The sequence below is a fragment of the Gymnoscopelus braueri genome (genome assembly GCF_963280865.1).
Source record: "Gymnoscopelus braueri genome assembly, chromosome: 20".
NCBI lineage: Eukaryota > Metazoa > Chordata > Actinopteri > Myctophiformes > Myctophidae > Gymnoscopelus > Gymnoscopelus braueri.
In genome coordinates, this window is record NC_137622.1 from 13,843,302 (window position 1) to 13,871,215 (window position 27,914).

Genomic DNA, 27,914 nt, shown 5'->3' on the forward strand with positions numbered 1-27,914 from the left:
GGTTCCATTAGAGTTGTTTATTTTGTTTACTTTTGTGTTCTGTTCGATGTATGCGGGACAGTGACGAGAGTATGAGAGAATGATTGACAGGAACAAGCTGTTCCATTGAGACACTGGTTGAGACACCAGGCCACTGGAAATGTATTTTTCTTGGAAATGAAACTTGACACTTTTACTTCGATTTACTGGACATATTGGTGCCTCTATCTCTCTTCAGTTCCTGTTTTTCCTATAAGACAATGCTCGATCTGCAGTTCCATTCCCACAACCTCAGTAAAAAAAAATGATTGCACAACGATTCTTAACCTTTTGTAGGAAGTACGAATCCCACAATACCACAGAAGCTCAAAGCTTCAAGGAAGACATTTCTTCTTCAAAAACAAACAACTCATATCTCCTCCAAGTACCTCAAGCGCATGAAACTCACAATTGTTTCTAACAGTTACTCTGACAGTTATATTGTCAAGCACGGCCAAGTAGCCTACAACAGTATTTTTCATAGGCTGATAAGTAATGGATAGGATTAAGAAACATTGATTGCATAATGTCCTCGTGTATGATTTCATTTGTGAAGATCTGGTATTCCAAAAAGGCCACATAGAGTACAATTCCCATCAACGCATGATGACACAGTACCATGCCGACATGCAAGAGAAGCAATAAATAAATAAGCCCAGAAGCCAACAAATGACAAGTCAGGAGGTAATCGAGCATACAACTTAAAGCAGAACATCTCTGGTGATATGAAATTTGCATTAAATACAGTAGGTCATTAAATAAGTCTGTTTTGGTTAACATCTGCACTGTGGTTAGAACTACCAAACATAAAAAGCTATGTGTACATTCTTTCAGTCAAAATCAAAGAGTCATTTTTATTTCCCAGCATTAACTTTACTTCACCTCAATGTATTTAACCATTTAAACCCTACATACTCTGTTGACCGGGTCCCCCAGGGGTCTGTACTTGGACCCCTCCCTTTTTCCCCTCTACATCAAATTTCTTCGCTTAAAATAGCCGATATACACTAGGGACGCTAGGGATCACCGGTATGTGGTTAACCCTTCACTCTCTACCAGGATATGAAAACTTAGTACATTCTTTAATCATGGGAAATCCTCATGACATCCAATAACTTCTCCTCTCACAACAGTCCAAAAAGCAGCGTCAAATATTGCAGAGAGAGAGAGAGAGAGAGAGAGAGAGAGAGAGAGAGAGAAATAAGGTTAGTTGAAATAATACCACCAGAATGTCCTCGGATCAACTTCAAATGTCAACTGAACTCTGAAAAACAATTTGAACAGGTTTGTATGAACAGATCCCACCACTCTCTTCTGATCATCTGACACCATAAGTCTTTCTTGCAAACAGTTCACTGAATTCAGTAGCCTACCTGTATATTCTGTCCATGATTACTAAGGCCCTGTGGTGTCAATTAATCCATCACATATCGTTGCTGTCGGGCAGAAACCTCATACAGTATATCCATATTTCAATACCCTGCTTCGTCACACTACAGTGTCACACAATGGTAGCAAAAATAGCCGATCTACAAGCTCATTTTTTGGAAAATAATAATACTTTACGGTAAGTGAAAGTGGTCAGCCTGTCTGTGGGTTATATAAATATTGACCAATGAAAAGTATTAACAAAAGCTTGCGACAAAATAATAACTATATTGGATCCATTGGAATACAGGTTCCTTTTCCATTTTCTGAAAACTAACAGTTTTGGACATACAAGGTTTCCAACCAGCAGCGACGATATAATCTTCCTCTAAGCCTAACTGTTCTTTATGTTCCCTCTCATACAAGTGAGAAATACAAATAAAAAAGGGCCAGGGAGTCTTGACTCAGGGGAGCACCACTTCATAAACAGTTTCTCTACATCTCACTCCCTCCTGCCCCTCTCCTTCAACCCCACTGCCTTCGTCCTCCTCCTCCTCAGCGTTGATCTGTGCGACTCCCAGCCTGTAGAGGGCGTCCCTGATGACCACCTCCCCGGGCTGGCAGGCCTTCAGGACCTGGCTGATCTGCTGGCTCACGATGTCTCTGCTGCCCAGGAAGTCGAACAGGCGGTTATACAAGTAGTAATAGGCTGGATTGTTGAAGGTCAAAGGTCGCTGCTGCTGTGCGTTAGTCAACGAGGAAGTGCCCTCTGACCTCTCTTCCTCTTCTTTCTCCAAATCGGCCACCAGGCCGGCGTAGGGCTCCAGTTCCTTACACAGTCCCATGGAGTGGTGCTCCAAGGCGGGCGGTGGCTCCTGGGCCTCGGGCGGCCCGGCGGGGTGCACTAGCCAGCGGGAGGAGGACTTGGTGACGGGGTGGAGCTGCTGGTTCTGGTTCTCCTCCGGGGAGGACAGGTGTCCTCCGTAAGGCTGGTCCTGCAGCTCGGCACATGACACAAACTGAAGAGACAGACCGAGACAGATAAACAGAAGGGATAAGATACAAAGCTTCAACTGAATCCCAATGCCAAAGAGGTAAATGGTAGATTGTGCTCCCAAATGTCAAGGACAGTTTAATTCGTGGCCCACAAGAGTTTAATTACACAACAGAATGAATTCATCTCTTTCATGTTTACAGCGTGGCCCCAAAGGGGCCAGCCATCCAGAACAGTGTTGGTCTGTATGTCCTCTGTAAGTATGTACGTGTGCGTCTCTAGAGAAATAGACCAATCACAGTGAACGACACTGCTCAGCAGACGCTGATACACCAATCAGTCTCCACACTAGTAGATCACTCATAGCAAACTACACGGCTCAGCTAATGCTGCTACACCAATCACGGTTCAAACATTTTAGCGCTCACTTGACACTGACCAATCACAGCCCAGCTACATTACCACACAACGCTTACGGTAACATATTAGCACATCATTGGTTATGTGTAGGCATTGTTCAAGATATACGCTAATCACTGTAGCCCGATAAGCATGAAGGAAAGCAATTCTTCCACTACTACAGTAAGACTGAAGAAATGTATTCTACTTACATTTTAAGATGTATGCTAAAGCTCACATTAGCATGTTAGCAGCTGTCACTGCTACGCTAATCAAAGCTCATCTCACACTGCCAAGTTCACTTTCGCACAACAAAAGCGCTCCATCCACAAACTGCACACCTAGTAACTTGCTAAACATAGCTACAAATTGCTCACGGAAGCCACACCGTTATTACAGCCCGTTTAGTTTAACTCCACAACTGATATTGCAGCTTATTAATCCTGTTGTGTGTGCTTTCTGCCCACCTCTGGCTGCTCTAAGGGGTCTGAGAAGCAGCCTTGGTTCCTGCCCCACATCTGTGTTGCCACTTCTGGGTACTGCATGTCCGTGCACAGCGCCACCTTACGAGCGGCGTCCGCGACGTAGACCGGGGGCCAGTACCGAGAGGACATCAGCAGGTCAACGTGGTCTCGGGCGGTCTCTCCCCTCACCATGTATTTAGAGCCACACAGGACCTGAACACATACGGACAAGAATGCACAAGCCTCATGGGGTGAAAAGGTTAATAGCATTTACAGCAATGACTACTACTTGGCTATGGATCCCATACGCCGGACGGACAGCTTGCGGCACAATGGATGTGTCCCATAGCTTAGAGGGACAGTGGGAAGGAGATGATGAATTCACGTGTTGTGAGCTTGTACATTGGCTATTTTTTTGTTAGTGGTTAAATAAAATAAAGTTCAGCTCAAGAGTTTATTTTTTAATCCAAGTTATTATTAATTGCACTTTTTGACAAAATATTGGTCAAGCCCAGTGTTGGGGGTAACCCCCAACACTAAGTAAGTTTTGCAATTAGAGGACTTGGTTACTCATGACACGTCAATGCAAATTAGCCTTGGTGAAGCCCAGCACAGCTCCACAACACTGGTCACTCCGGTAGGCTGCACACTTGATTTCATATTTACCAAACTTAATCGTAATGAGCTGTAAAGGGGATATTGCGCATGTAATTCCCCCCTTTTTAAACGTCGGTAACGCAAAAGTAATGTAACAAGTTACTTTTCTCAGAAGGTAATCCTGTAACTTAACAGAATACTTTTTAACGGCAGTAATCCTATAACGTACAGTTACTTTTAAAAGTAACGTTACCCAACACTGGTCAAGACATGTGGTGGTCTAGGAATCAGGATCCGCATTGATGGACCCAAAAATCTGACATTGGTTGGGCTCTAGTGGAAATAATTATTAACCACTTTGAGTGCCAAAAACGGTCCGGACCGTTTTTGAGAAGCCATGCGTTGTGTGCCAAAAACGGTTATGACCGTTTTTGGGATTTTTTTTTTTTTTTAAATTAAAAAAAAAAAAATCTTTTTTCTTCTCAGCACCAGGAGATATCATTTTTCGAAGATTTAGACTCCAATCCACTTCCTGGTTAACTTATGACTTCAAAAGCCTGTATCTCGGCTCCTGTGTACTTTTTTTCTAAAATATGTATTTTCGACTATTTTCAACTGGCTGCAACTATGGAACGGATTACCTAATGTTTTACATTTTTTCCCCCCGATTGTACGAGACCTCTATGTGTGTAATGAGGGGATCACCTTGAGGACGGTGATCACTGAAAATATTTTGTGACTACTTGAAAAAGGTTCAAAAATGGTTAAAAATCCAGGCACCGACTGTACCCTGTTTTAAAAATACCCTGGCACTCAATGTGTTAAACCCCAGCATCCGTATTGTGGGGAAAGCTTTAGCAGATTGACAAGGCGTTGCGAGCTTGTTGATCGACTATTTTCCTCGAAAGCTTTCCCCACAAAAACAGAACCCCCCCCACCCCCCCCATATGGGGTTCAAGTGCTTACAGTAATCATTAGTTGTGGTATGATTGAATCTAACTGTACAGCTGAGACCTGGGTGTGGTGCTCCGGTGGTGATTTTACCTTATGGGGGCAGAACTTGGACAGCTTGCCAGCAGTGAGGTTTTGAGGAGGCTGCGGGGCAGTGGAGAGACCATTCTGAACACGTGCGTAAAGGGAGATCAGTGTGTTCAGCAGCTCCATCTAACAGACAGAAAGAGAGATCAGTCAGGCTCTTAGACAGAAGAGGAGAAGAGCAAAGCCTGATTTATACTTCAAAGTGAAAGTTTCTATTTGAGAACATTTGTCTTTAACACATTCCATGCCAGACATTAATCTCATAATGTACTCACCAGTGCCAACGTGTTATTGTTGTTTTTTTCACGTCGCCATAGATCTTGTTAAAATCCTTAAGATTGAGCCGTGCACTGTCTGTTTACATCCGCGAGATCTCACTGAATCTACCAGTGAAAACCACATGTCAAACGGAGCTCCATGATTGTAGTTAGAGCGGATTACGTTAAACAGTGATATGCGAGGAGAAAAAACTACAGGAAGAGAATTGAGTTTCAGTTTCGTCTGTAGAACGAGGGCCGACGTGATCGGCAAAACCGGAACCCAAATAATTCTGTTTCCGGTCTTCAAACCGGAACCGGAAATGGATCAAAAAATTCCGAAAGTGCACCTGGGGGGGGGATCTACGCGAACCGGCGGTTCGCGTAGATCTACGCGATTGGCACGCTGCGGCTTTAAATAGGTTCGCGTAGATCTACGCGATTGGCATTTAATGTGTTAAAGCACTTTTTTTTTAAATACACAAATAACCTTCTGATAGATACAAAAGAAACACATGAGGCATGAGCTTAACTTTATTTTATTTAACCAAATGTGGGACACCAGGTTGAAAATGGTAAAAAATGAAATAGGGGCACATCAGCTGCATGATGGCGATACAAGTGAAATAATGGCGTGCACACACACAACTCACCTTGCTGGAGTCCGGTGCAGTGGTCAGTCCACAGCTGTTCAGCATGGTTCTGAGCTCCATCTCGCTATGTTCTTCAATCTTCTCTGGTCTCAGGTGGCCCTCATGGATGAGACGCACCAACATCGATGGGTCTCCTGAAATGCACACACACATGTTCTGTAGCGCCGCTGAATTTAAGAATGCAATACATGCTAGGCTAAATGGCCTTCATCAGTGCTCTGCACACACACACACACACACACACACACACACACAATACCTGAGGGCTCCTCCTGAGTGTGGGAGGTGACCTTGTCCTTCTCCGTGTTGATGACCGTGGGGCTCCTCATGAGTGGGGGGATGAAGGGGGCAATGATGGAGGCATCCACCCGCGTGATGGGGATGTCTGAGGGGAACGCCGCCTGCTCAATGGCCTCGCTCTCCATGGTCAGCCAGAAGTCATCCACGTGCACCTCGTCCGAGGCTGAATACTCGGGCCAGGTAAACTAGAGCATGTACAGTATAAGTATACTGTAAGGATGCTGTCAGGCAGAAACCTATGTCCATATTTTATATCATATCATTAAAAAAAATTATCTATAAATGAATGCCCTATTTTACACTTTGCTGTATGACAGCGTCGTGTAAGAGTAGCTAAAATAGCCGATGTACAAGATTGCAAACCTGTCACACTGTGACGCTTGTAGATCTGCTATTTTTCAAAAACGTGAGTGGAAATTAAATAAGAAAAAGAGGTTGCGCATCAACAATGGGTTTTCTCAGTGGAGTGCTAGACCCAAAGTCCAGTATAGATATCAAAAAAAGGAATTAAAAAAAAATCCAAAAGGGTAGCGCATCCAAAAATTTCAATTGAATGGAGGACAAATTACTCACATTTCCACCTTTTTTATTGGCACACCAATAAAATGAACGCTTACGCGTTTCGGCTAGCGTGAGTGGAAATTGTTTGGATCCATTAGAACTTAGGTCGTCCAACACACTCATCCATGTATTGGTCTCTCTCACCTCCACGTTCCTGAGCTCCAGAGCGTCCTGCGTGTAGCGGCGAGCGATCTCCAGCTTGGGCGCGATGCCGCACAGGCCACAGATCATATCGTTGTAATCTCGTACTGTAAGACACTCAAAGGCCCAGTAGCCATTCAGCAGGAGCTCATTAATACGAGATGACTCATCTGTGCTCAGAACATGGACTGATGCCGTTTGGGGGGGGTGGGGGGTAGCAGAGGGACAACACAGACAGACGCATACAGCGAGAGAGAGAGAGACAAGAGAGGAGGGGGGGGGGGGGGGTTAAATGGATAATGTTTAAAAAGATCATTCCTCAAACTAAAAGGTATTTCTATTTACACACCGGGAAGCATGGCAAATAAACAATCTGAAAATGTGTCGCTGAATATTTCACATCAGACTATTCATATAGGTGATGGCTCATTCATACAGGCTGATGCTTTTAATCACGGTGAGAAAAAAAAATCTACCTTGTTTAAAAAATGAAAACATTGCATCACTTTATCGCTGCGGATTTTTTTTGGGTGAAGAAAAAAAAACCTGCTCCTAATGTGTAATATAAGGAAGGTCCCTAAGACAAAAGGAAGATCCAATCCAGTTAGTATGAACTTCAAGCGTGTTTACCAGGGTGATTAGGGACATGGTCTAGGAGGGTTCTGACAGCCTGGGAGGGATGATGGCCAAGCTTGATCTGGGCCCGGATCTTTAGAAGCAGGTCCACACTCACCAACAGCCTGTTCCCAATGTTGAACAAACCTGCAGGTACAAATGAGGAGTGGGAGGGGGCGAGCGTATTCAAGGTCAAACTTCCAATATCAAGTTGGTATCAAAATTCTTCAAATTTAATTCAGACAGTGCACATGTATAAGAATTTTAGGGGTGCCACGAAAATGTGACTGAAATGAGGCGAAAATCTAATTGTGTCGTGACTTTAAAATCAACTTAAAAGAAGAGCCACTAGATGGCAGAAATACTACTTACTTGGAATTGTGTTTTATTTCGATAGTGTTAAAAATCAAATCATGGATTTTGGAGAATTGTGATACCTCTAAAGCATGAATATGGTCAGTGTAGTTTACCTGGGTGTAAGTCAGTGAAGCTGTGGAGGGCCAGACACTGAGTGTTGGGGCAAACTTTGAGCTGGAGAGATGCCGTCTGGATCAGGGTCTCAGTAAGCAACCAGCAGTCCTCCTGACCAGCAACAGTACTAGGACACACAGTCAGAGTACACACAAAATAGAGCATAGACATATTAGGGAAGCAGAGACCATCCCTATATTCTTTGTTGACCTGGGTCTATACTTTCTTCTCCCCTCTACACAAAACCTCTTTGCAGAAAATAACCGTGCGACATATTGTGAGCTTGGAGATCAACAATTTTTGTTGAATGTTTGCCCATTTTCACTGAATCTTGTTTTATGACATGCCCAGAATAGGGACGCTAGGGTTCAGGTGGTTAAGTAATGAAGAGAGAGGAGGGTAATGTAGGAAAATGTATAAACAGGACAAGAGAGGCTAACTGTCAGAGCACAGAACCAACAGGTTACCACTACTAGCTTCATAAACAATAATTACACTCCTCTCTCTTGAAGTAATAAACACAGAGGAGGGTAATTCATGAAAATGTATAATAAACTGTCAACACGTTACTATTTAAGTTACTACGTTCATAATAAACATCTCTCACCTCTGACCGCCTTTGAACAGAGGATAATGACAGAGGCCACATTGAGTGGCTGCTGACTCGTAGAACCGTGGCCAGCTGGACTGGATCAGCGTCTCCGTCTCCACCAGCTCTCCCTGATCCTGATCTCCTGACTGGGTCAACACCACCTGGGGGCTGTTCAGCTCCTGGATGAGCGTCAGTGTCTCCTGGAGCTCTGTCTCGGTCTCAGGGATCTGCAGTACACGGCGTAGCAGCTGCACAGTGGACTGCCGTTGGAGCTCCTTCTGGGCTAGACTTATGGCCTTGTATGGGTCCACAGACTGTGGATCGGGTAAAATGATAACAATAATACATTTTAGCACTAGAAACCACAAACAAAACGTAGGTCAACTGAAAAAACAAGACTTATCAGGGCTAGCTCAGCCCAACCCTAAATAATACAGTGATCATGTCTCCGCTTTGACTGGTAAACTGAAAGTTGAGTATTTTTTTCCATGTACTGTAGCTGACAGAGAAGTCAAGTCAATTAGTGAAGTCCTTTGTTACTTCATAGTTGTCAAAATAGAAGCGGTGTAGTAGAATTTACACGCACGAGTTAAGCTCTGTCAGTTAATTAATATAGATTTATGGAGGCAACATGGTATGAAAAGTGGACTTAATAAGCATGACTGACACAATTGGAAAAACTAATCACAGAATTGGAAGGGAAAGACCGAGTGGATCCTGCGCAGAAATATCAAACTCTTAGCCTAAAGATCGGATCTACCCCACAGTAAAATAAAATCCTCAGTGTTGATGGTACCTTGGCGTTCTTCCCGGACAGCTCCCAGCCACAGTTGGGACATTTTGCAGGCTTATGTCTATTCTTGTACACATAGTCACAAAGCGGGTTCTTGCAGCGCCCTCTGCCTCGCGCTGTGGACAGACCCAGGTCCTGACAGCCACAAGAAAGATAGAAACTTATAAGGACATTAAGAGACCTGAACATGTCTGAAAGGGATAATAACAATGAAGTAGGTCTGGGCAATATGTTATCGATATCGTGATATGAGACTATAAACAGTACTGTAATCTTGTGAAATGGCAAAAGCGTTGTCTTTTTCGGGTTTTAATCCCTTAAAAGCTGCACTATGTAACTTTCCTCTTCTACCCCGGATTTGAACCCGGCTTCCTGCACAAGTGCGGACATTTTTACCATTGAGCTAATAGAGCTAAATTGGGATTGGGATAAATTGGATCTTGACCATTAGGTCAAAATTTGTGTCAGATCCTGTGTCTAGGTGAGATATGACCTTTGACACGATCTAAATTGATTGATTGATTGGTTGAATACTTTATTAGACAGAAATGCAAACAGCACGGGGTACAGTCATACATTTGGGCTAAAAGGATAACACAAAAAAGTCCTGGGGACTTGTTTCCATTGTGGTCCTATATGAATGTCTCAATAGAAGACCAGGGAGACTAAATACAACCATCCCAATTGTAAAAGTTATATTGTATTAACATACGGTACTCTACCATACAGATTGGACAAAATGACATTTAAATCATTAAAATAAAAGTTACATAGTGCAACTTTAAGCCTCATTTTATATTTTCAAGAATTGGCAAAAATCTTCAAGAATAGCGAAAATAGCAGATCTACAAATTCAGAACACATCGCGACGTGCAGTGAATTTGTAGATTGGCTTTTTTTTTTGCTATTTTTGAAAAGTGAAACATTTTATTAATTTATCTATATTATCGTCACAGAATTGATAGAGGTATTTAGTCAAAAAGATTGTGATATTTGTCCACATCAGTCAGTCCTACAGGAATGGGTAAATAAAACACAAAATTCAGATAATAATGATCATAAGAATAATAAGGGTATACTGACAAAGCTGGAGATTGTGTTCTGTTTGAAAGGAATGACTGGCAGGATATTCACTCTTTTATCAAGCAGTGAAGCAATGTTTCCATCTAGAAAATGGGAGTTCTGTGGAATAATGGAAAATAAGTTAACATTTATTGATCCCTGTGCCGAAACTCAGGTGTCGGAGCAGCAACTAGAGCCTGACTGATGTCAGATTTCTGGGTACACTGTATATCGATCAGGCTATAGTCGAAGCAGTAAGAGTGAAACACAGGACATGCACAGCACAGGTAAGAGTAGAGGGATAAGAATGAGATAAAAATGAAATAAATGGACACTGAGACACATCACTACAAGTGCAGACGCTTCAGAAAGGTCTTGGCAAACAGGAGCTGTGTCCACATGGAAAGTGTCTTTTTGAGCTGCCAGTGCTACCACTAAACATGACTTGTCTTGGTTACAAAGAACTGTGAAGAGTAGTGAGACTCTGCACATTGTGCTGAAAAGATGAGAATATTTTTTATAATGTTTTTAATGTTTTTTTTTAATATGTTTATCTAAAAACTACTAGAAAAACACAATGCGCAGTGCAAGAGAGGAGCGCACACCAAACTCGGTTGTGATAGCCCCTGACACTAGCACTTGTAGAAGCAGAGTGAGAAAGACAGACAAAGCATATATTGATCACTCATTGTGTGATTGTGTGTGTGTGTGTGTGTGTGTGTGTGTGTGTGTGTGTGTGTGTGTGTGTGTGTGTGTGTGTGTGTGTGTGTGTGTGTGTGTGTGTGTGTGTACACACACACACACACACACACACACACACACATGCATTTAACTTTCACCTGTTTGGCTGTGGTTGTCTGGCCGAGTTGTTTCAATGTATTGGCTTTGAGACCACCTGAGATTATGGTTTGAAAAACAAAACCCACATCAACCTCACAAAGTACAGAAAGCCCAGAAACGTTTCCCTTCCTCTATATAATCGAAACAAACTGTGGTTACTTCCCATGTGATTTATTATACAACTTCTGCACGCTCAATAACACTTGGTGGATCTAAATATCAAGAGATCACTGTATCCAAAACATAAATTAAATTACAGACAAAATCTAACTGTTGAATTCACTTAAAGATACAAGAGACCCAGGACATACAGTGGAAATTACCTGGATTAGATCTGTTGTTGTCAATTGGGACGATAAACACAGCACGGCCTGACGAGACAAATAAAGACCAGCATCATTCAGGTTCACAGAACAGCAGAGACGTGCAGTGTGTTCATGATGTATTATTATTATTATTATTATGTAGGGCTGCAACTATCAATAATTTACTTACCGATTATTCTATCGATTACTTTTTTGATTAATCAAATTATCAACGAAGCATTATTTTATACATAGCCACGCAACAGTGTCAAGCAAATAGTGAAAACAGCAGATCTACAAGCTCACAACGCCTGGCGATGAGACATGTTGTCATTATAGAATAGACAGATTTAATCGATTAACTGTTGCACCCCTATTATTAGGTGCCGATTGTTGTGCCTCACCTGTGCAGCCGCATGCTGGGAGGATGGGTCGTACCGGTTTCTTAGGCACATTGCTGACTGCACCTTTTGCAGGGGGTTTTAATGTTCTACAAAGAAAGCAAAATGTTAAACTCTATGAGGAATTAACTATAGGAATATCTGCCAAACATTACTGCTGCTGAAACATAGAAAATCATTCCACTACTGAGGCAAGGCAGCATTTGCAGGAAAGTCAGTGCAGTTATGATTTACTTGGTTCTGCTGCCCTCTGTTGGTATCCCTGCTGCAACTACGCGCTGTTTCTTCGCCTGTGGGCTTCGCATCTCTTTTCTGTCAACACTGATGTTATTTGTAGCTTTACTGGCAGCTACATTCCTCTCCTTTGTTGATTGACAGCTGTCACTAGAGGGGGTTTCATCTGGCTGCTTGGAGGCGGCTTGAGCCTTCTTAGCCTGATATATAAATTACATGCATGTATCACACATGCACACGCACACGCACACACACACACACACACACACACACACACACACACACAATGAATCCCCAGTGGTGGAAAAAGTACTCAAATTCTTTACTTAAGTAAAAGTACCAATACTGCAATATAGAAATACTCAGTTAATAGTCCAGAATTCCAAATTTACTTGAGTAAAAGTACAAAAGTATTGGCATCAAAATGTAGTTAAAGTACCAAAAGCACTAAAATATTTGAAAATAGCCGATCTACAAGCTCACAACGCGTCGCAGCGCGACGCGTTGTGAGCTTGTAGATCGCCTATGTATAAAACTAGAGGTTCGGTTAATGTATGTTTCGTAATATCATAATTTATATCTGAAAAGTAACTAAAGTTTTCAAATAATTGTAGTGCAGTAAAAGTACAATATTTGCCTCTGAGATGTAGTGGAGTAGAAGTAAAAGTATTGGAAATTGGAAATAGTAAAGTACAAATACCCCACAATTGTACTTAAGTACAGTACTTAAGTAAATGTACTTAGTTACTTTCCACCGCTGTGAATCCCACAGTACATTGTCATTGTACAGTCATTGTGTTTAAGCAAGTCAGCTTGTTGAAAGTTAGAAAATGTTGGTCACTTACACCAGGCACCCATTTCCCACCCAGATGGTTCCCGCATTCAGGGCATGTCAGTGGTTTGTGGCGGGTCACATAAACAAATGAACAACCCGGTGCCAGACACCTCCCCCGACCTCGCCTGGTATAGGTCCTTACGTCCTGCAAGAAAATTTATAAAAAGGTTGAATTCTGTTTTTCTTAGCGTCATTCTTAATTACCCAGCGTGTCGAGTGATGTGATGTCTACCATTTTGTATGAAGATGTGATGCTCTGTTCTACAGCGGTGCTACTGCCTACAGAGGCCATCATCACTGGCCCAACATCACCCGACAGAGACTTGAACTCCAGCAGATTCTGTAAAGTGTTGAAATCAAGATTCAATGCTTTTATTTGTCGCATGCTCATACAGTGGTGGTGGTTAGTGGCAGACTTCACCCGATTGTGCCAACAATGTCTAAAAAATAAATACATAAAATATAAATGTTGTTCCCTAAAGTGGCTTTGGGGGTTTATTGTCACAGCACATATGCACATCCTCTGCAATTACCCATCCAAACACTGACTTTTTTTTAGTCTTTTTTATTGTGCTCTTTTTTCTCTAAGCACCTTAACGTCCATATGTATATCATGCACAGTATAAGTATAACATGCACAGTATACATACATTGCTGCTATGCTCAGGCACCTTAGTTTTTTATTATCTCAGGTACTTTGTAAATATGTAGATAACTTGTCTGGCCTTCTGTTGCTCTCTTGTTTTGATCTCCTTCCCACTTGCCCCCCACCCCTCTTCTTCCCCCCCCCCTCTTCTTTCTATGGAAATTAACGTTGCGATGGGAACGATGTACAAAAACGAATTTCACCCACTTCTTTACCTTGTAAACCTGTGATGTGACAATAAAACTGATTCTGATTCTGATTCTGAAACCATTAGGAGCAGTAGGTGGTAGCAATTACAGTGCCTGGGGAGCGGTTAGGGGGTAACAGTAAGTGTCTTGTTCTTTGATAGCTTGAGAGGAAAAAAACACTTCTCTGTGGTGGCTTTGTGACGGCTCACGCAATTGCCTCACAGCAGCAGAAAGTTTTTTTTTTTTAAAGTATGATTTGCAATTAAGAATTACAGTAAAACAATCACTGAATGAATGAATGATTCAAAGTTCTAGTCTCACCTGGGTGGGTATGATGACCAACTGTGTAGTTTCTCCTTGCATCCGTTGCACCATCGGCCGTCCCCCAGACCCCACCTCAGACGCCATGGCAACAACGCCATAACTGCCGCCGACTACCCTCGACTCACTTCCTTTCAGTAGCAGTCCATCTGCCGTAACGCCGTCTGAGCTCTGGGAAACTGTGGGCACCATTATGGTGGCAGAGGCCGTGGATGAAGCAGGATGAGACATTGTGGCCATTGCCTCCGCTAGGCCCTCGACGGCAATGCACTGTTCCACCTCACTGCCCAGGGCCAGCGTGGAGTACTGGCTCTCCTGAGGTTGGCCTCTGTCCTCTGGGGAACCCATAGCCTCCGGCTGAGTGCCCTCGGCCTGGAGGACATAATTGGCCCTGGGGAAGATCTTACGGAAGCCTGGCACATGCTGCGAGGGTGCCAGGGAAGACTGAGGGAGATACACAGATGGTGAGATTAAAAGATCTGTGATTGTTTTGAATGTATAAAAGAGGGTTTTGCTCCAATGTTTACAAACGTTACATAAACAAACCTACAGTATTACAGTCTCACTTGTACAAACTATGCTACTAACTCCACAAGTACAGTCGAGCTATCCTACGTCCTATACTCATATCATCTATGGCTACATCTAAACACTACTGTGCTGTATATAGTTATTTCAGGAATAGTTACAGAATGTACATTTTTGTTTTTGACAGTCTTGGGAAGATTCTAATGGATTCCCATATTAAACTGAATACAGCACTGGCTGACAATTCACTGGCCTGAAAGCACATACATTAGATAAATAACATAAATAACATTTTGTTTCTTTATTGAAAGAGTATGGTCTGGACCTGCTCTATGTAAAAAGTGTCTTTAGGTACTAAAATAAAATAATGTAAAAAGGGGGAGGGGGCAATGGTAGGGGAAACACCGTTACATTGTGACCTTACTGTGCACATCCCCATCTTCTCCAGTTTAGCTTTCTCCAAATAGTAGGCTTTCTCAGCTACATTGAGCCGCTTCCATCTCTCACTTATGCACTTGTTGATCTCCGACTGTGGCAGATTAGGGCAATCCTTCTGCATAATCTGGTGAACATCAAAGTAGTACAGCAAATAGGCTGACCTACAAAGAGATCAGAATCATCAGTGAGCCAGTCAGTTGTTAAATACTATTACAAGAGATAGAGAAAAAGATTGGAGCCTGTTATTTACAGCAGTGGTTCTCAAACGTTTTCATGTCAAGGACACCCAAATTAATGTATTTGGCCGTGGACCCCCATCTTAAAATATTTTCTACCAGGGACCCGATACAAGATTTGTGTTGTTAAAATGTTTTAACAATATTCCAAACTTTTCCAAGATTTTTTTCTACAAGCTCACAACGCGTCGTTTGAGAACCACTGATTTACAGAGTCCTTGTGGCTTGTTTCAGAAGGCTATTGTGTGAGATATTTCAGTGGTTTAAAGTGGAATTATGTGTCGTTGGTCTTGTTTTTTTTACCTGGCGGCTGGGCCCTATTTTTAGATCATATGAATCACAAATGAAGGGTGGGTGTAAAAATTATCGAGTCAAACGAATGGACCTATTCCAATCATTTGTACACCAATCCTTCATTTGTAGTCCAAATGTCCTAAAAATAAAATAGGGCCCAGGTTAAAAACACAATTTTTTGTTTTATGTTTAAGTTTAATAGGGTGTGGTTTTAGGATTCGTTGATAGGCCACATATACATAGATTACCTGGGCTTCTTAGGTTTGATCACATTCTCCTCCTGAGCTTTGGCCTTTCTCTTCTTGGGGGTGTCAACGTTAACCTCCATGAGGGTATAGCAGCTCTCCACCTCTACATCCTCCAACACCTCCACAGCATCCATGGTCTCCATGGTCTCCATGGCTGCAGATCTGAGGCCAGCTGCAAAAATAAAAAGTACTTTTTGGGGGGATGTGTATGTAGGCCTATATGTGTATATGCATTTATGTATTCACAATCACGGAAACTGATGTCAACAGATAGAGGGACAAATTAATATTATAACAATAACAGGACACTTCAACCAATCTCTACAAATATAGAACTATAACAAAGATCAACATATAACATGTGGAAACTGGAACGTTTTGTTCATTCAATTTTGATTGATTGATTGATTACTTGATTAACAGTTTGCAAAAAAAAAGCACAGAGGTACAGTTCTATACAAAAGGATGCTAAATAGGATTAAAGTAAACCCAAGAAAGAAAAGTAATATGGCTCGTTTCCACTGGGGTCTATGTGTATTCAATTCAAAGTAAAACAATACTATACAATAATGTGCAAAAACATCATATAGTACAAATATGTACAGTAAACAGTTGGTGTTTACTGTTTACACTGTCTGCATAATGTTGAGCTCATCCATCGCAGGAGTGTCGCTTCAACTCGCTTGACCAAAAGAACAGATCTACAAGCTATGAAGTACCAACGCGTTAAGCCGCCTTATTAGCTTGTAGATCTGTTCTTTTCTTTTTTTTTTCCCTTCTAGACATCGTCCAATGAGATGTCGTGTTATTGAAAGGTTACCTCTGATGCCCCGACCCTCAGCGGACTGATCTAAACGACCCTCAGACCACACCGGTGTGTTGCATCGTGTCCGATGGCAGGAATGTGGAGGTTTTTTATATCATTCCGGTTATAAGTGGGTTAATGTGTGGTTGATCATAAACGTCCTGAGGAACATCTTTGGCTCTCCTCGCCCTGCTGTGGGTTAACATGGCGCCTTGGTTGCTGTCGTCTTCCGCCAATCAAGGCTTGGAATAAACAAACACGGGCCAATCACCGAAGACGTTTTTGACACGTGGAACGCACCACCATACATACATACGTCCGAAGCTTGTTTTGTTTTGTAGCTGATCTGGGTTCACACTTTAGCTCTCGTCCATAGCGTTACAAGGAGTTCTCCTTAACGCCATGTTACTTTTCAGCCGTTGCCCGCACACCTACGGTAGCACGGCTTTAAGATGTTGAAGCCTACTCTCCTTAGTGGGAACACTCGGAGCCCCCCACCTCACGTCTAAAATACACTTTGGCCAGAAAAGAAAATATTTCACCCCATGGAAAAATGTTTTAGTTGCTCCACTGCGCTCCCTACAGATCTGGTCAATGGAATTTTTATATTGACAAGATCTGTAGGGGGCGCAGTGGAGTACCGCTATGGACCAGAGCTAGGTTCACTTTTATCACATCAAACTAATGCTGATTTGAGTTCAGTTTATCACATAAATGAATGTTTCTTTACTATTACATAAAATATGAGTTTTTTTTTAGATATGTTATTTAACTGAATCAACAGAGAAATGCATCCAGGGTTACAAATCAAGTCCAGAGCATTGTTGCCAGATGTTGTGAGAGAAATAAGCAACCAGGTCTATGAAAAGAAGCCCAAAAGAAGTGGCCACACGAGCGCTGTAAATTTACATCAGCTATTTGAAATTAGCCAAATTACAGGCTCACAACGTGTTGCTGTCGCGATGCGACGCGTTGTGAGCTTGTAGATCTGCTATTTTCAAAAGATCTTGATATAAAGTTTGGATTTTTTTTTTAAACATTATCATTTATAACAACACAAATCTTGTATGGGGCTCCCTGGCACAAAACATGTTCAGATGGGGGTACACAGAAAAATACATTAGTTTGGTGGTCCTTGACATGAAAATGCAACTTACAAGTTACTTTATTTGGGGGGGAGCCCAAAGTCGCTTATTATAAGCGGACATGGCAACGCTGATCCAGAGAGATTTGATCCATGCAGCACAGGGTTACAAATCGAGCCCAGAGCCTTCCATCGAGCAAACATGGCGGATGACAAGGTGAATAATCCTGTGTTTTGACTTTTAAACTGGTTAAATTACATTAATTTCACGTGTCCTGTCAGATGACTGCAGCGTTACTGGCTTCATCAGCCTCCTTTCTGTGGAAGATGTCTGGAATTAACCTTACAATTTGACCCAGAAAATAAGCTTTTAGTCTGGACGAAATGTCTTTTGAAAAGCACAGTCTGTGAACTAAACTAGGAAGGTTAATTCATGTAAACTCAAGTAACGTTAGCTATTTAGATATGCAGTGATTGCACTGTCAGCAGTGAGTACATGTACTCAAGTACTGTACTTGTACTGTACTTTACAATTTTGAGGTCTTTTTTACTTTACTGGAGTATTTGCAATTTTCAATACTTTTACTTCTACTCTACATCTCAGAGGCAAATATTGTACTTTTACACCATTACAATTATTTGAAAACTTTAATCACTAGTTACTTTGTAGATTTGTATTATTATTTCAAAACACACATTAACCACTTCAGCTTTATACACTTCGGCCATTTGAAAATAGCTGATCTACAAGCTCATTGCAGATCTGCTTGTTGCAGAGTATTTCTACATCGCAGTAAAACATTTGAGTACTTTTTCTACCATTGGATATATGCAGATGCAGTGATTGTATCAGTAGACTAATCATCATTTACATGAATGGTTGTTTTTAGGATCCTCTGAAACAGCTGAAGGATCTGGCCCTGCTTAAGAATCAGTTGGAGGAGATTCAGAAGAGAGTGGAGAAGGAGGTTTCAGTAGGAATTCCTCAGGTAGGTTGGTGTGGTTTGTTCATCATTCATTATATGCTTAATATTATTTATTATTATTACATTATACCAGGTAAAAGAGTCATTGAAATTGATAAGTGTCTTGAAATATCTTTTTCAAGAGTGACCTGACCAAAATAGCAACATAAACATTGTTACAACACAAGTTGTATTTGTGATATAAGTTAAATCGAGATTGAGTTATTTTATTTGCATTAATGTTACTTAAGTGTCAAAACTCAGAGTTGATGTGGTTCAGATGCAGATCGATTCAAATGGCTTTGAGAATACAAGGTATTTTTGCATTTGTTGAATGGGAAAAGCAAACTTATTCAGTAGTACCCAGGGGGGTCCCCACATGCTTTTCGGGGGGGGGGGGGGGGGTCCCCAGATGACAGTGAAGTGACAATTTAAGGACTTTTAAGACCTTTTTAGGACCCACAAAATAGATAGAAAGTACTGAAAAAGACCATTACGGCATCAAAATTAATCAACAAACTATACTATCAAACATTGGCCAAATTTAGTGCAAATGTCTTTACTGTATGTTTCTGTGTTTCAGGGGAGCTCTGTGTTGGGGTCTCCAATCCTGAAAGGATTTCTGGCTGGTTATATGTTCGCCAAGCTCCGTTCTTCTGCCATTGGGGGAGTGCTGCTGGGAACAATGACTGGCATCTATGCGGCACAAAACTATCAAGTGCCCAACATTGAAAGGACCATAAAAGACTTCTTCAACAACTTCAAAAAAGGACCAAAGTAATTCTGGAATGACTGCTAGCCTTCATCTTCCATGTCAACTATGGTCCCAAAAACGACAAACATTTTTTGCAACTGCTGATCTTTGCAGAAGCCCTGAACCTTGAAGTTTTGTGAAGACTGGAATTTGGTTATCGTGATTTAACTGGAATATTATTTTGGGTGTCAAAATGAAAGACTGGATTGCTTTTATTTTATTTTTGTTTTGTTTTCTTTCTGGTCAACAATGTTAAAAATCCATATAAGGTACCAGACTTAGTGCCTATAAGATCTAAAGATTATTGTTCAGAGATTTGACTGCTTGCCTCAGTGTTGTTGCCTGGCACGGTCATCTAACCCTGTTCAATTTTGAATGAAGGATGTAACAACCTGCAAATGCTTCATATTTTCCTACTATTTTCCTATGATTCATGCTTATTGAAAGAATTGCATATCAAAGCTTTATATTTGAAATGTTAGAATTTCGATCACTTGAAATAGCTGTGATATTTACGAGTTCAGTTTTTTGCACTATGACGTTCACAGATTTATTGAATTATTGAACTGCTTGAGTCACAGTATCCAGAATGATTGTTGTCCCGAATGTGGGGCTCAGTTCCCCAGTGAGACGCAGGAGACAGTGGGTGAAGGGCCTTCAGTGGGCGTTCCTCCTTGGGCTGATGGTGTTCATCTATGGCTCCCATGCACCACTCATTGCTCTCACCAAGGTGGATGCTAAAGTCCCATTCAGCCCTTCTTCTTGCGTTGTTTTGATCGAGTTAACCAAGCTGCTGGTCTCGCTGGCCACCCTCCTCCTAAGTGGGGACGTGACTTCATTGTGTGTTCGATCATCCCCAGTCCTTGTGGCCCCCTATGCGGTCCCTGCCATCCTCTATGCGCTCAACAACAACCTAGTTGTTCTCATGCAGGCTTACATGGACCCTAGTTCATACCAAGTCCTTAGCAATCTGAAGATCGCCTTCACCGCCCTCCTCTATTCCCTCTGTCTGGGTAAGAGACTTAAAGTCATCCAGTGGTTGTCCCTGGGGCTCCTCATGGGGGCTGGGGTGTGCCACACCTACAGCAGCCTGGATCTCGGGGACCTCGAGCAGGCTGAGGCTGGCACCAGTCTTCATATCACAGCCTGGGGCCTTTTCTTGGTGATGACGTACTGCTTTATTTCAGGGCTGGCAGCCGTCTACACAGAGAAAGTGCTGAAGAGCCAGCGACTGCCCCTTAGCTTACAGAACATTTACCTGTACGTGTTTGGAGTGGCCATCAATGGGTTCTCCTATCTGTCCAGTGTAGCAGGTGACCAGGGCTTTCTGGAGGGCTACTCGGCTGTTGTGTGGGTCATCATAGCAGGGCAGGCAGCCAATGGGCTGCTGATGTCAGTGGTACTGAAGCACGGCAGTGGAATCACCCGACTGTTTGTCATCTCCTGCTCCATGTTGGTCAATGCTCTGTTATCCTGGGCTACTTTAGGACTGCAGATCACTCCTCTGTTCCTCCTGTCAGTTTGTATGATTGCTCTGGCAGCATACTTGTATTATAGGTAGTGAACCATCCTGAGCTCTATAGTTATTCCATACCACGTGACCTGCCTATTGTTACTTGCTGGTGGTTCGTATTCTGTACAATCCTGAATGTTAATTTAACTCGTGAGAGTCGGTGCACAAATGGATAAATTAACGCTGAGGATCTTACTGTGTACAACAGTTTTGTCCACTTTAAAGGTATCATGACATTCATGTTTACACCACATTCAGAGTCTTTGTCCTGGTCCTTCAAAAGTGTACAAAAAGTTTTAACTGAAAATTCCACTCCAGTGATTCACTGCAGGTGTTTTTGTCTCACATTTCTAAAGCCTTTTCAACTGCAATGAAAAAAGAAATCTTTGCCTGCGGGTGTCGCTGGTGAGGGATTTTGCCTGTCAATCATCGCCTCTGCTCCGCCCCCCCCAAAGGAAAGGATAGGGGAGGGGAGGGGCGAGGAGGAGAGTGGGCGGGATTAATCGACTGTGACCTCACTGTCGAAGGGCCAAGCTCAGATTACTTTTCAGCATAATTATTCAGAAAACCCCAGACCACAGAAAATCCACTGAATGTTCAAAGTTCAGATTTTTTGGGTGTAATTGAGGTCATAAAACCCCCCAAAAAACATAACAAATTAAAAAAGTGAAAATGAATGTCATCGAACCTTTAAGGTCCTTTGTTTTGTTAATCGTATTTTTGGAGTGGTTTTTATTTTGCATTTCCTTTTTAAATTGTCATTTTATTTACAATGGGTTCACATTTCCATAGCTGTAAAACGCAGTCACTTATCAACGTCCAGACTCTAACACATTTATGTTTTTCACAACACATTCTTTAAATGTAAACTGTCTATATTTGCCTTATTTAGGTCAGCCTGCATCAAATGTAAACCATTTCAGTGTTACAAGTTAAAGCTGCAATCTAAGTTTCATGTCCTACCCGGGATTCAAACTTTCCTACCTGAAACCAGGGTCACAATTTCTCATTGGCAGAGTGGGGAGATGTGCTAGTTATTTTGTGGTAACATACTCCACCATATAGACTTGTTTAAATAATGATATGTTCAGTAAACTAAATTCCAGATTGATGGTTTATCACATTTGGGGTAATGGTTGATATGGCTGCCTTATTCCATTTCAACAAGTGTTCAAGAAAGTGTTATTAAATGTTTAAAGAAATCAATAAATATATTCTCAAAAAAAATATATTTCAGAGAGATGAAGTTTTGTTTGTCATGATGTACAGTAAGCATCAAATCTTCATTGTTGAGATAACGGTTCAGCCTTGTGGTCGCCTTGTACAGCCAGAGCATCCTTTAACTCTCCCAGGGCTATAAAAGAAAGAGGTGAGGAGAATTGCGACCGTGTACATTAATTACATTATAAGGTACATTCATTTATTTTACATACAGAGGTTGGTGTAGTTATAAGATGCTCTATTGGTTCGTCAGCTTACTGTAGTTTAGGCACCTCTAATGGTTCTATTATAGCAGGGGGTTTGAACTTGAAGGTTTCTATTGCATGTGGTCCCTGACCATGCATTGAGTGAAGTCTGTACCCCCCCCCCCCCTCCCCTTATTTTATTTAGGAGAAAGGTAGACCACAGCTGTTTGTGTGATAACAGGACAGTGGAATTAAAGACTATTTTCTGATATTATCAGTGGTCATTTGAGGAGGCCTGAGCTTACATTGTTGAAAACCCCTGCTACAGTATATAGCATTTGACAAAGGTGCTATATGGCACCTTTAACCACTTTCAACCTGGCGTCCCCATTTAGTTTTTTTGATAAGGCATAAGTAGTTAAGATTGGTGCCATATAGCATCTCATTATGATTACAAGCTAAAGAACCAATGTTAGTGCTATTTTGCACGATTTGTGTTTATTGTTTATAATGCACGCAGGCTGACCCGCACGGAGCTGTTTGTTGTCGGCCTGTAGCTGCTGGTTCTGGGCAGACATGTAGACGGCATCCTGGACGGCCTCTAAGAGCAGAGTTCTGTACCTGCCCTCCGACAGCCTCCTCTGCTCCTCGCTCACCTGACGAAACACTCTGAACACCTGGTGTGGAACACATGGTGTACGCAGGTCAGAACAGCCAGAACATCTGACCAGCATCCCCAGTAATGCATTTCTCATAACGGGTTTACCAAACGTGTATTACAAATGTATTGTTTATGAGAATCACCAAAATATATCATTCTCCTAATTCTCCACATTATTTGAAGTCCCAGCATTTAAAAGTATCTGTGCACTGCCTTAAAGGAAAAGTAACAGAAATAGAGATGAGGTCAGGTCACTATTTACAGATAAATGCTCTTTTTTTACATAATCTCAATGGTGATTATTTTCTTGTAGTTCTAGTTCGTTCAAACCACCCTATTACAGGGTGAACTCAGTGTCCTGCTGAGCCATACCTGGAGGCTCTCCTGCCTCAGACAGTGCAACTCTTCCTGATGTCTCCAGTATTGATCGTCCAGGTCCTTCTCGGCTTGCAGGCCGTCAGAGCCCAGGGCCTCCATCTGCAGGACCAGAACTCGTCTCTCTCTGGTCAGCACCATCAATTCCCTCTGGAGGCCTTCCACCTGACGGAAAATATGGTGACAAAGGTGGTTCAGCTTCCCCATAAATGTGATGTGTATATGAAGTATGATGCTTATGATCTACTGGCACCTGTTCCTGTGACAGCTCATTCTCCATCCTCTCCACCTCTTCTTTAATTAATTTCTCATGATCCTGCTTAAGTTGCCTCCTCCGCTCTTTTGCTTTGCTGTATTCTGACTGAGACTAATTGTTATATATATCATAAGAAATTAGAAGAGGAAATACAGGGCAATTATTATTACACTTTTGTAATGTAACACATTTTCATTAGCATGAGTTACAATTCTGATTGTTTATGTGCACTTTCTTTAGCAGGGTTGAATTTGTAAAAGACATTTTATTAAGCCCTATCATTTTTTGCACGATATAGTGAAAATAGCTGATCTACTGTACAAGCTCATAACGTGTCGCGTCACGTTGTGAGCTAAATTACCTGTTGTGAGAGGTCAGATTTCTCTGTGGCAAAGTCATGTTTTGCCATTTCCTCTCTGAGAGCCTCCCTAAGCTGCTGAATTCTGGCTACTCTCTCCTGGACTTTCTCCACACTGCCTTTTCCCTCTGTAGAGAGAAGATCAACAGCTCAAATATTTCATCACATGGCCGCTTTATCTACCAAAGAACTGTTGCTCTAAGCATAAAAGTTCTACAAGCTCACAATGCGTCTCATTGCGACGCATTGTGAGCTTGTAGATCTGCTATAGTGACATGCCCAAAAAGGGGACACTAGGGTCAAAGTGGCTCATCTCTGCATAGCCACGTACCTCTGATGTGGTCTTGCATTTCCCGTCTCAATTGTTCCTCTAAATATTTCATCCTGTCTGAGGTCTCTCTGTTGTTGTCAGTGCTGTGATCACCAGGAGGGGGTGTGCATCCCTGCCAAATCAATAACAATATTATGGCTGGGCAGTGGGCACTCTATCAACAGAATGAGTTGAAACACAATTTGACTGCAAATCCAAACAATATACACCATTATTCTGTCTTTTATCTTGTCCGCCTTTTCCCTTCTCTTCTCCCATGACTGATTTTTCACTATCTGCTGGGGAGATCAGATCACACAATACACTTCAGCAATAACATCAAGCTGTTCCTTCACAGATGTAGGATGGATGGAGCCATATATTCAGTAAATGACCTGGAGATTGTTGATCAGTTCCGCTAGCCTATGGGTGTTGTTCTGCACACCACCTTCCCCCTGAGACATTTCTGTTCTCAGCTCCAAGATGTTCTTTCGAATCTCTAGCTCGGTTGACCTTGGACACCAGCGAGTGTAGGTTGTTTTAGTCATGAAACCTCTCACCCTCTGGGCCAATTCCAGGCCAGAGGGGACCTCATCCAAAAGACCTGGGGATTTGATCGGAGAGGCGAGGTCAATTCAATCTCTTTCCTCATTGGTGGATTCGAAGCAATGTGTGGAGGGGTGGTTGGTGTGTTTGACCTCTGACCTTGTGGTTGAATACAGCAGAGGAACACTGTCTTGCTGTTTCCTTTTAATGCATCCATCAAGAGAAAGGGGAGGAGCTTCTCACTAGTTGTGGCTCCAGATTGGATTTGGTCCAGTACCTTTACTAGCGGGGAGACACTGCGAAGGGTAAAGCTTAATTTATACTAGTGTATAACAATTGATACATAAAAAAGCCTCTGCCAGTTATTTCATGGTTTTAGGAGAACAGTGTTAGATACCTTATCCTATATACCTGCATGTTGGATACTTAACATATAACTGACCCTCTGAGGTCAGTCTTGCTGGCTCCACCAGCCAAGCTGAACATCTGTAGTCTGACACGATAGAACTCAGGATCTGCTTCTTCTTGATTGATCCTCCACTCAACAGCTACCGAGAACAAGGACGTACACCTGGGGCACATAGGACATAGTCAAACACGATACACCCACAGACAAAAGTACAGTTTTGATCAGACACAATCAAATCACTCATCTCTGACAGTAATACATATTGTGATGAGACACTTTAATTCTTTCAATCAAAGTAATTAAGTATAATGAACATAGCCAGAGTTTGCTAACTCTAACCTGTGATCTAATAAGTGGCGTACTCGTACCTGCTGAAGAGAATGCCTGCATTGTCTTTCATTGTTTTTACGCCTGTTTCATACAGCGAGAAGGCCTCCTCTGCTGAGCACACAGACGCCTCACACAGCCCTCCAACAACACTGAGGCAAGAAGAAAACAACGTTTAGATTCCATTTCACTTCCAGTTTGTGTTGCATCTGCAGAATGTTTGATGTGATTAATATTATGTAAACCCTCTATACTTAGTAAAGTATTACTTAGTTGACCAGTGTGGGCTCTGTACGTGGTCCACGCTTTTCCCCCTCTACACCAAATCTCTTTGCCGAAAATTGCAGATCTACAAGCTCACAATACGCCATGCTGTGACGTGTTGTGAGCTTGTAGATCTGCTATTTTCAGCAAATGACCAAGAATAGGTTCAAATGGTTAATTCATATTGCTGAACAGGGCAAACATTCTTACACACCATCCAAGGATCGGGTGGCACACAGGTTTTAGAGCTTGTCTCCCTGAGTTCAGGACATCCACAGCAGTGTCATCTGGGTAGAACTACCAACACAGCAACAGTCAGCAGGTAATGAGCATGATATATGAACAGACAGAGGATACAGTACAACAGGACATACCTGAACACAAGACACGGTGCTCAACAATTCTCCTTTCACGGCAGATGATATATGACCGAACAAACTGGTCAAAACCTATAAGACAAAGTTGCCATCTGTTAGTAGTAGTAGTATAACAGTCCATGGAAGCTGCTACTGTTGAGACTGTAGTTCTGCTATGTATCCCACCTGTTTGATGATATCGTGGTCTATTTGGAAGCCATCTTTCCCTGTCCTGGGGTTCCCACCAATCAACAGTGTTCCATTGTAACCGTTGGAAGTGGCCTCAATGAGAGTCTGGAGGAACCCCGGATGAATTGTCTGTAGATTTATATTCAAAGTCAGGAAATCCGCCAACATAACAGTTTTTTATATATTTCAAAACATGCAGTAGCTACAAATAGGTGTTTATCATACCTGTATGTTGTCTAGAGTTATAACTTGATCAAACGAGAAGGAACGTCTTTCCTAATTAAAAACATACATATTAGAGCCATGGATGCATCTTCTAATCTAGAGACAGACTGAATTGATTTGAGGTGAGGAGTACCAGTTAAACTGGTATTTTACCTCTTCCTTTCCAGATTTGTAGTCCACACTTTTTCTGTCTTCACCAACAATGAGATAATCTGTACCCTCTGTGTCTGTTAACATGATACATACACAGTATTCTCTGGAAATGAACATACCCAGAAACCAGCACTTAAAATTATTTACTTTGGTCCCTCCTTTACCTGGGATTAGTACAACCCCCACTGTAACTCTGTGATCTCCTTCAGATATGCTCTGTACAGATGAAAATCAAGTCATACAGAAGAAATAAGCGTTTTATATAAAAAAGAAAACTCTACAAACCACAAGGAGACTAGTTCCTTAGTTACTAGTCCTACTTCCTCTTGTCACAAACTAATCTGTTCTCCATTTGCGTGGCAAACTTTTGTAGTCGTAATTGATCTGAGTTGTGTTTATCATACCTGTATGTAGTCGTAATTGATCTGAGTTGTGTATATCATTCCTGTATGTTGTCTTATTGATAGAGTTATAACTTGATCAAATGAGAAATAACCTTTTTTCTAATCAAAAACATGCTACATTTTAGAGCCATGAATGCATAGAGACAAAGACTGAATTGATTTGAGGTGATGAATACCAGTTAAACTGATATTTTACCTCTTCCTTTCCAGATTTGTCATGCTCACTCTTTCTGTCTTCTTCACCAACACCAACTGTGTCTGTTAACAAGATAAAGACACAGTACTCTCTGGATATGAACATACATGTACCCAGAAACCAGCACTTCAAATTATTCACTTTGACATTTGGTCCCCTCTTTACCTGGGATTAGTTCAACCCTCACTGTAACTCTGTGATCTCCTTCAGATATGCTCTGTACAGATGAAAACCAAGCCACAAAGAAGAAATTGGTGTTAAATAAATAAAAAAGCCCTAAAACTACCATGGCCTTGCATGAGACAGTTCCTTAAAATTCTTACTTCCTCTCATCACAAACTAATGTTCTCCATTTCCATGGCTGTTGTAGTCGTACATTAGGCACACAGTAGAGTACTAGTGCATCCATCTTAACAGAGGAAGAGATGTGTTTACAGTGTTTGTGAACCGCCGCTAGTGGGCCACTGGGATCTACTTAAATTGATCTGAATTGTGTTTATCATACCTGTATGTTGTCTAGA

General features: G+C 41.9%; 4 protein-coding genes across 4 annotated transcripts; 2 read left to right on the forward strand and 2 right to left on the reverse strand.

Annotated features, from left to right (window-relative positions):
- Positions 1–10: 10 nt before the first annotated feature.
- Positions 11–16,848, reverse strand: hmgxb3 (HMG box domain containing 3). Its single transcript, XM_080416089.1, has 21 exons — positions 16,658–16,848; positions 15,838–16,009; positions 15,046–15,220; positions 14,094–14,537; positions 13,171–13,278; positions 12,949–13,083; positions 12,104–12,303; positions 11,873–11,958; positions 11,487–11,534; positions 11,163–11,218; positions 10,345–10,443; positions 9,265–9,396; positions 8,484–8,782; positions 7,876–8,003; positions 7,421–7,552; positions 6,794–6,978; positions 6,048–6,273; positions 5,789–5,922; positions 4,885–5,004; positions 3,247–3,456; positions 11–2,405 (listed from the first exon to the last, which is right to left on the reverse strand). The coding sequence occupies exons 2-21, from the start codon at positions 15,987–15,989 to the stop codon at positions 1,851–1,853; spliced, it is 3,624 nt and encodes a 1,207-aa protein (XP_080272215.1). The 5' UTR covers positions 15,990–16,009; positions 16,658–16,848; the 3' UTR covers positions 11–1,850.
- Positions 16,849–17,916: 1,068 nt separating this feature from the next.
- Positions 17,917–19,482, forward strand: LOC308076163 (SLC35A4 upstream microprotein-like). Its single transcript, XM_080416295.1, has 3 exons — positions 17,917–17,943; positions 18,617–18,715; positions 19,275–19,482. The coding sequence occupies exons 1-3, from the start codon at positions 17,929–17,931 to the stop codon at positions 19,470–19,472; spliced, it is 312 nt and encodes a 103-aa protein (XP_080272421.1). The 5' UTR covers positions 17,917–17,928; the 3' UTR covers positions 19,473–19,482.
- Positions 19,483–20,028: 546 nt separating this feature from the next.
- On the forward strand, positions 20,029–21,006 carry LOC308076162 (putative UDP-sugar transporter protein SLC35A4; the record flags this gene model as incomplete). The annotated part of the gene is made up of 1 exon (XM_080416294.1): positions 20,029–21,006. Exon 1 carries the CDS (start codon positions 20,035–20,037, stop codon positions 21,004–21,006), a length of 972 nt encoding a protein of 323 aa, XP_080272420.1. The 5' UTR covers positions 20,029–20,034.
- A 1,204-nt stretch (positions 21,007–22,210) lies between these two features.
- Positions 22,211–26,989, reverse strand: LOC308076161 (uncharacterized protein). Its single transcript, XM_080416293.1, has 17 exons — positions 26,958–26,989; positions 26,794–26,867; positions 26,641–26,691; positions 26,413–26,544; positions 26,245–26,319; positions 26,085–26,167; positions 25,648–25,758; positions 25,313–25,441; positions 25,030–25,166; positions 24,720–24,928; positions 24,555–24,620; positions 24,346–24,457; positions 24,018–24,142; positions 23,654–23,767; positions 23,398–23,565; positions 22,891–23,041; positions 22,211–22,312 (listed from the first exon to the last, which is right to left on the reverse strand). Exons 7-17 carry the CDS (start codon positions 25,677–25,679, stop codon positions 22,242–22,244), a joined length of 1,314 nt encoding a protein of 437 aa, XP_080272419.1. The 5' UTR covers positions 25,680–25,758; positions 26,085–26,167; positions 26,245–26,319; positions 26,413–26,544; positions 26,641–26,691; positions 26,794–26,867; positions 26,958–26,989; the 3' UTR covers positions 22,211–22,241.
- Positions 26,990–27,914: the final 925 nt, after the last annotated feature.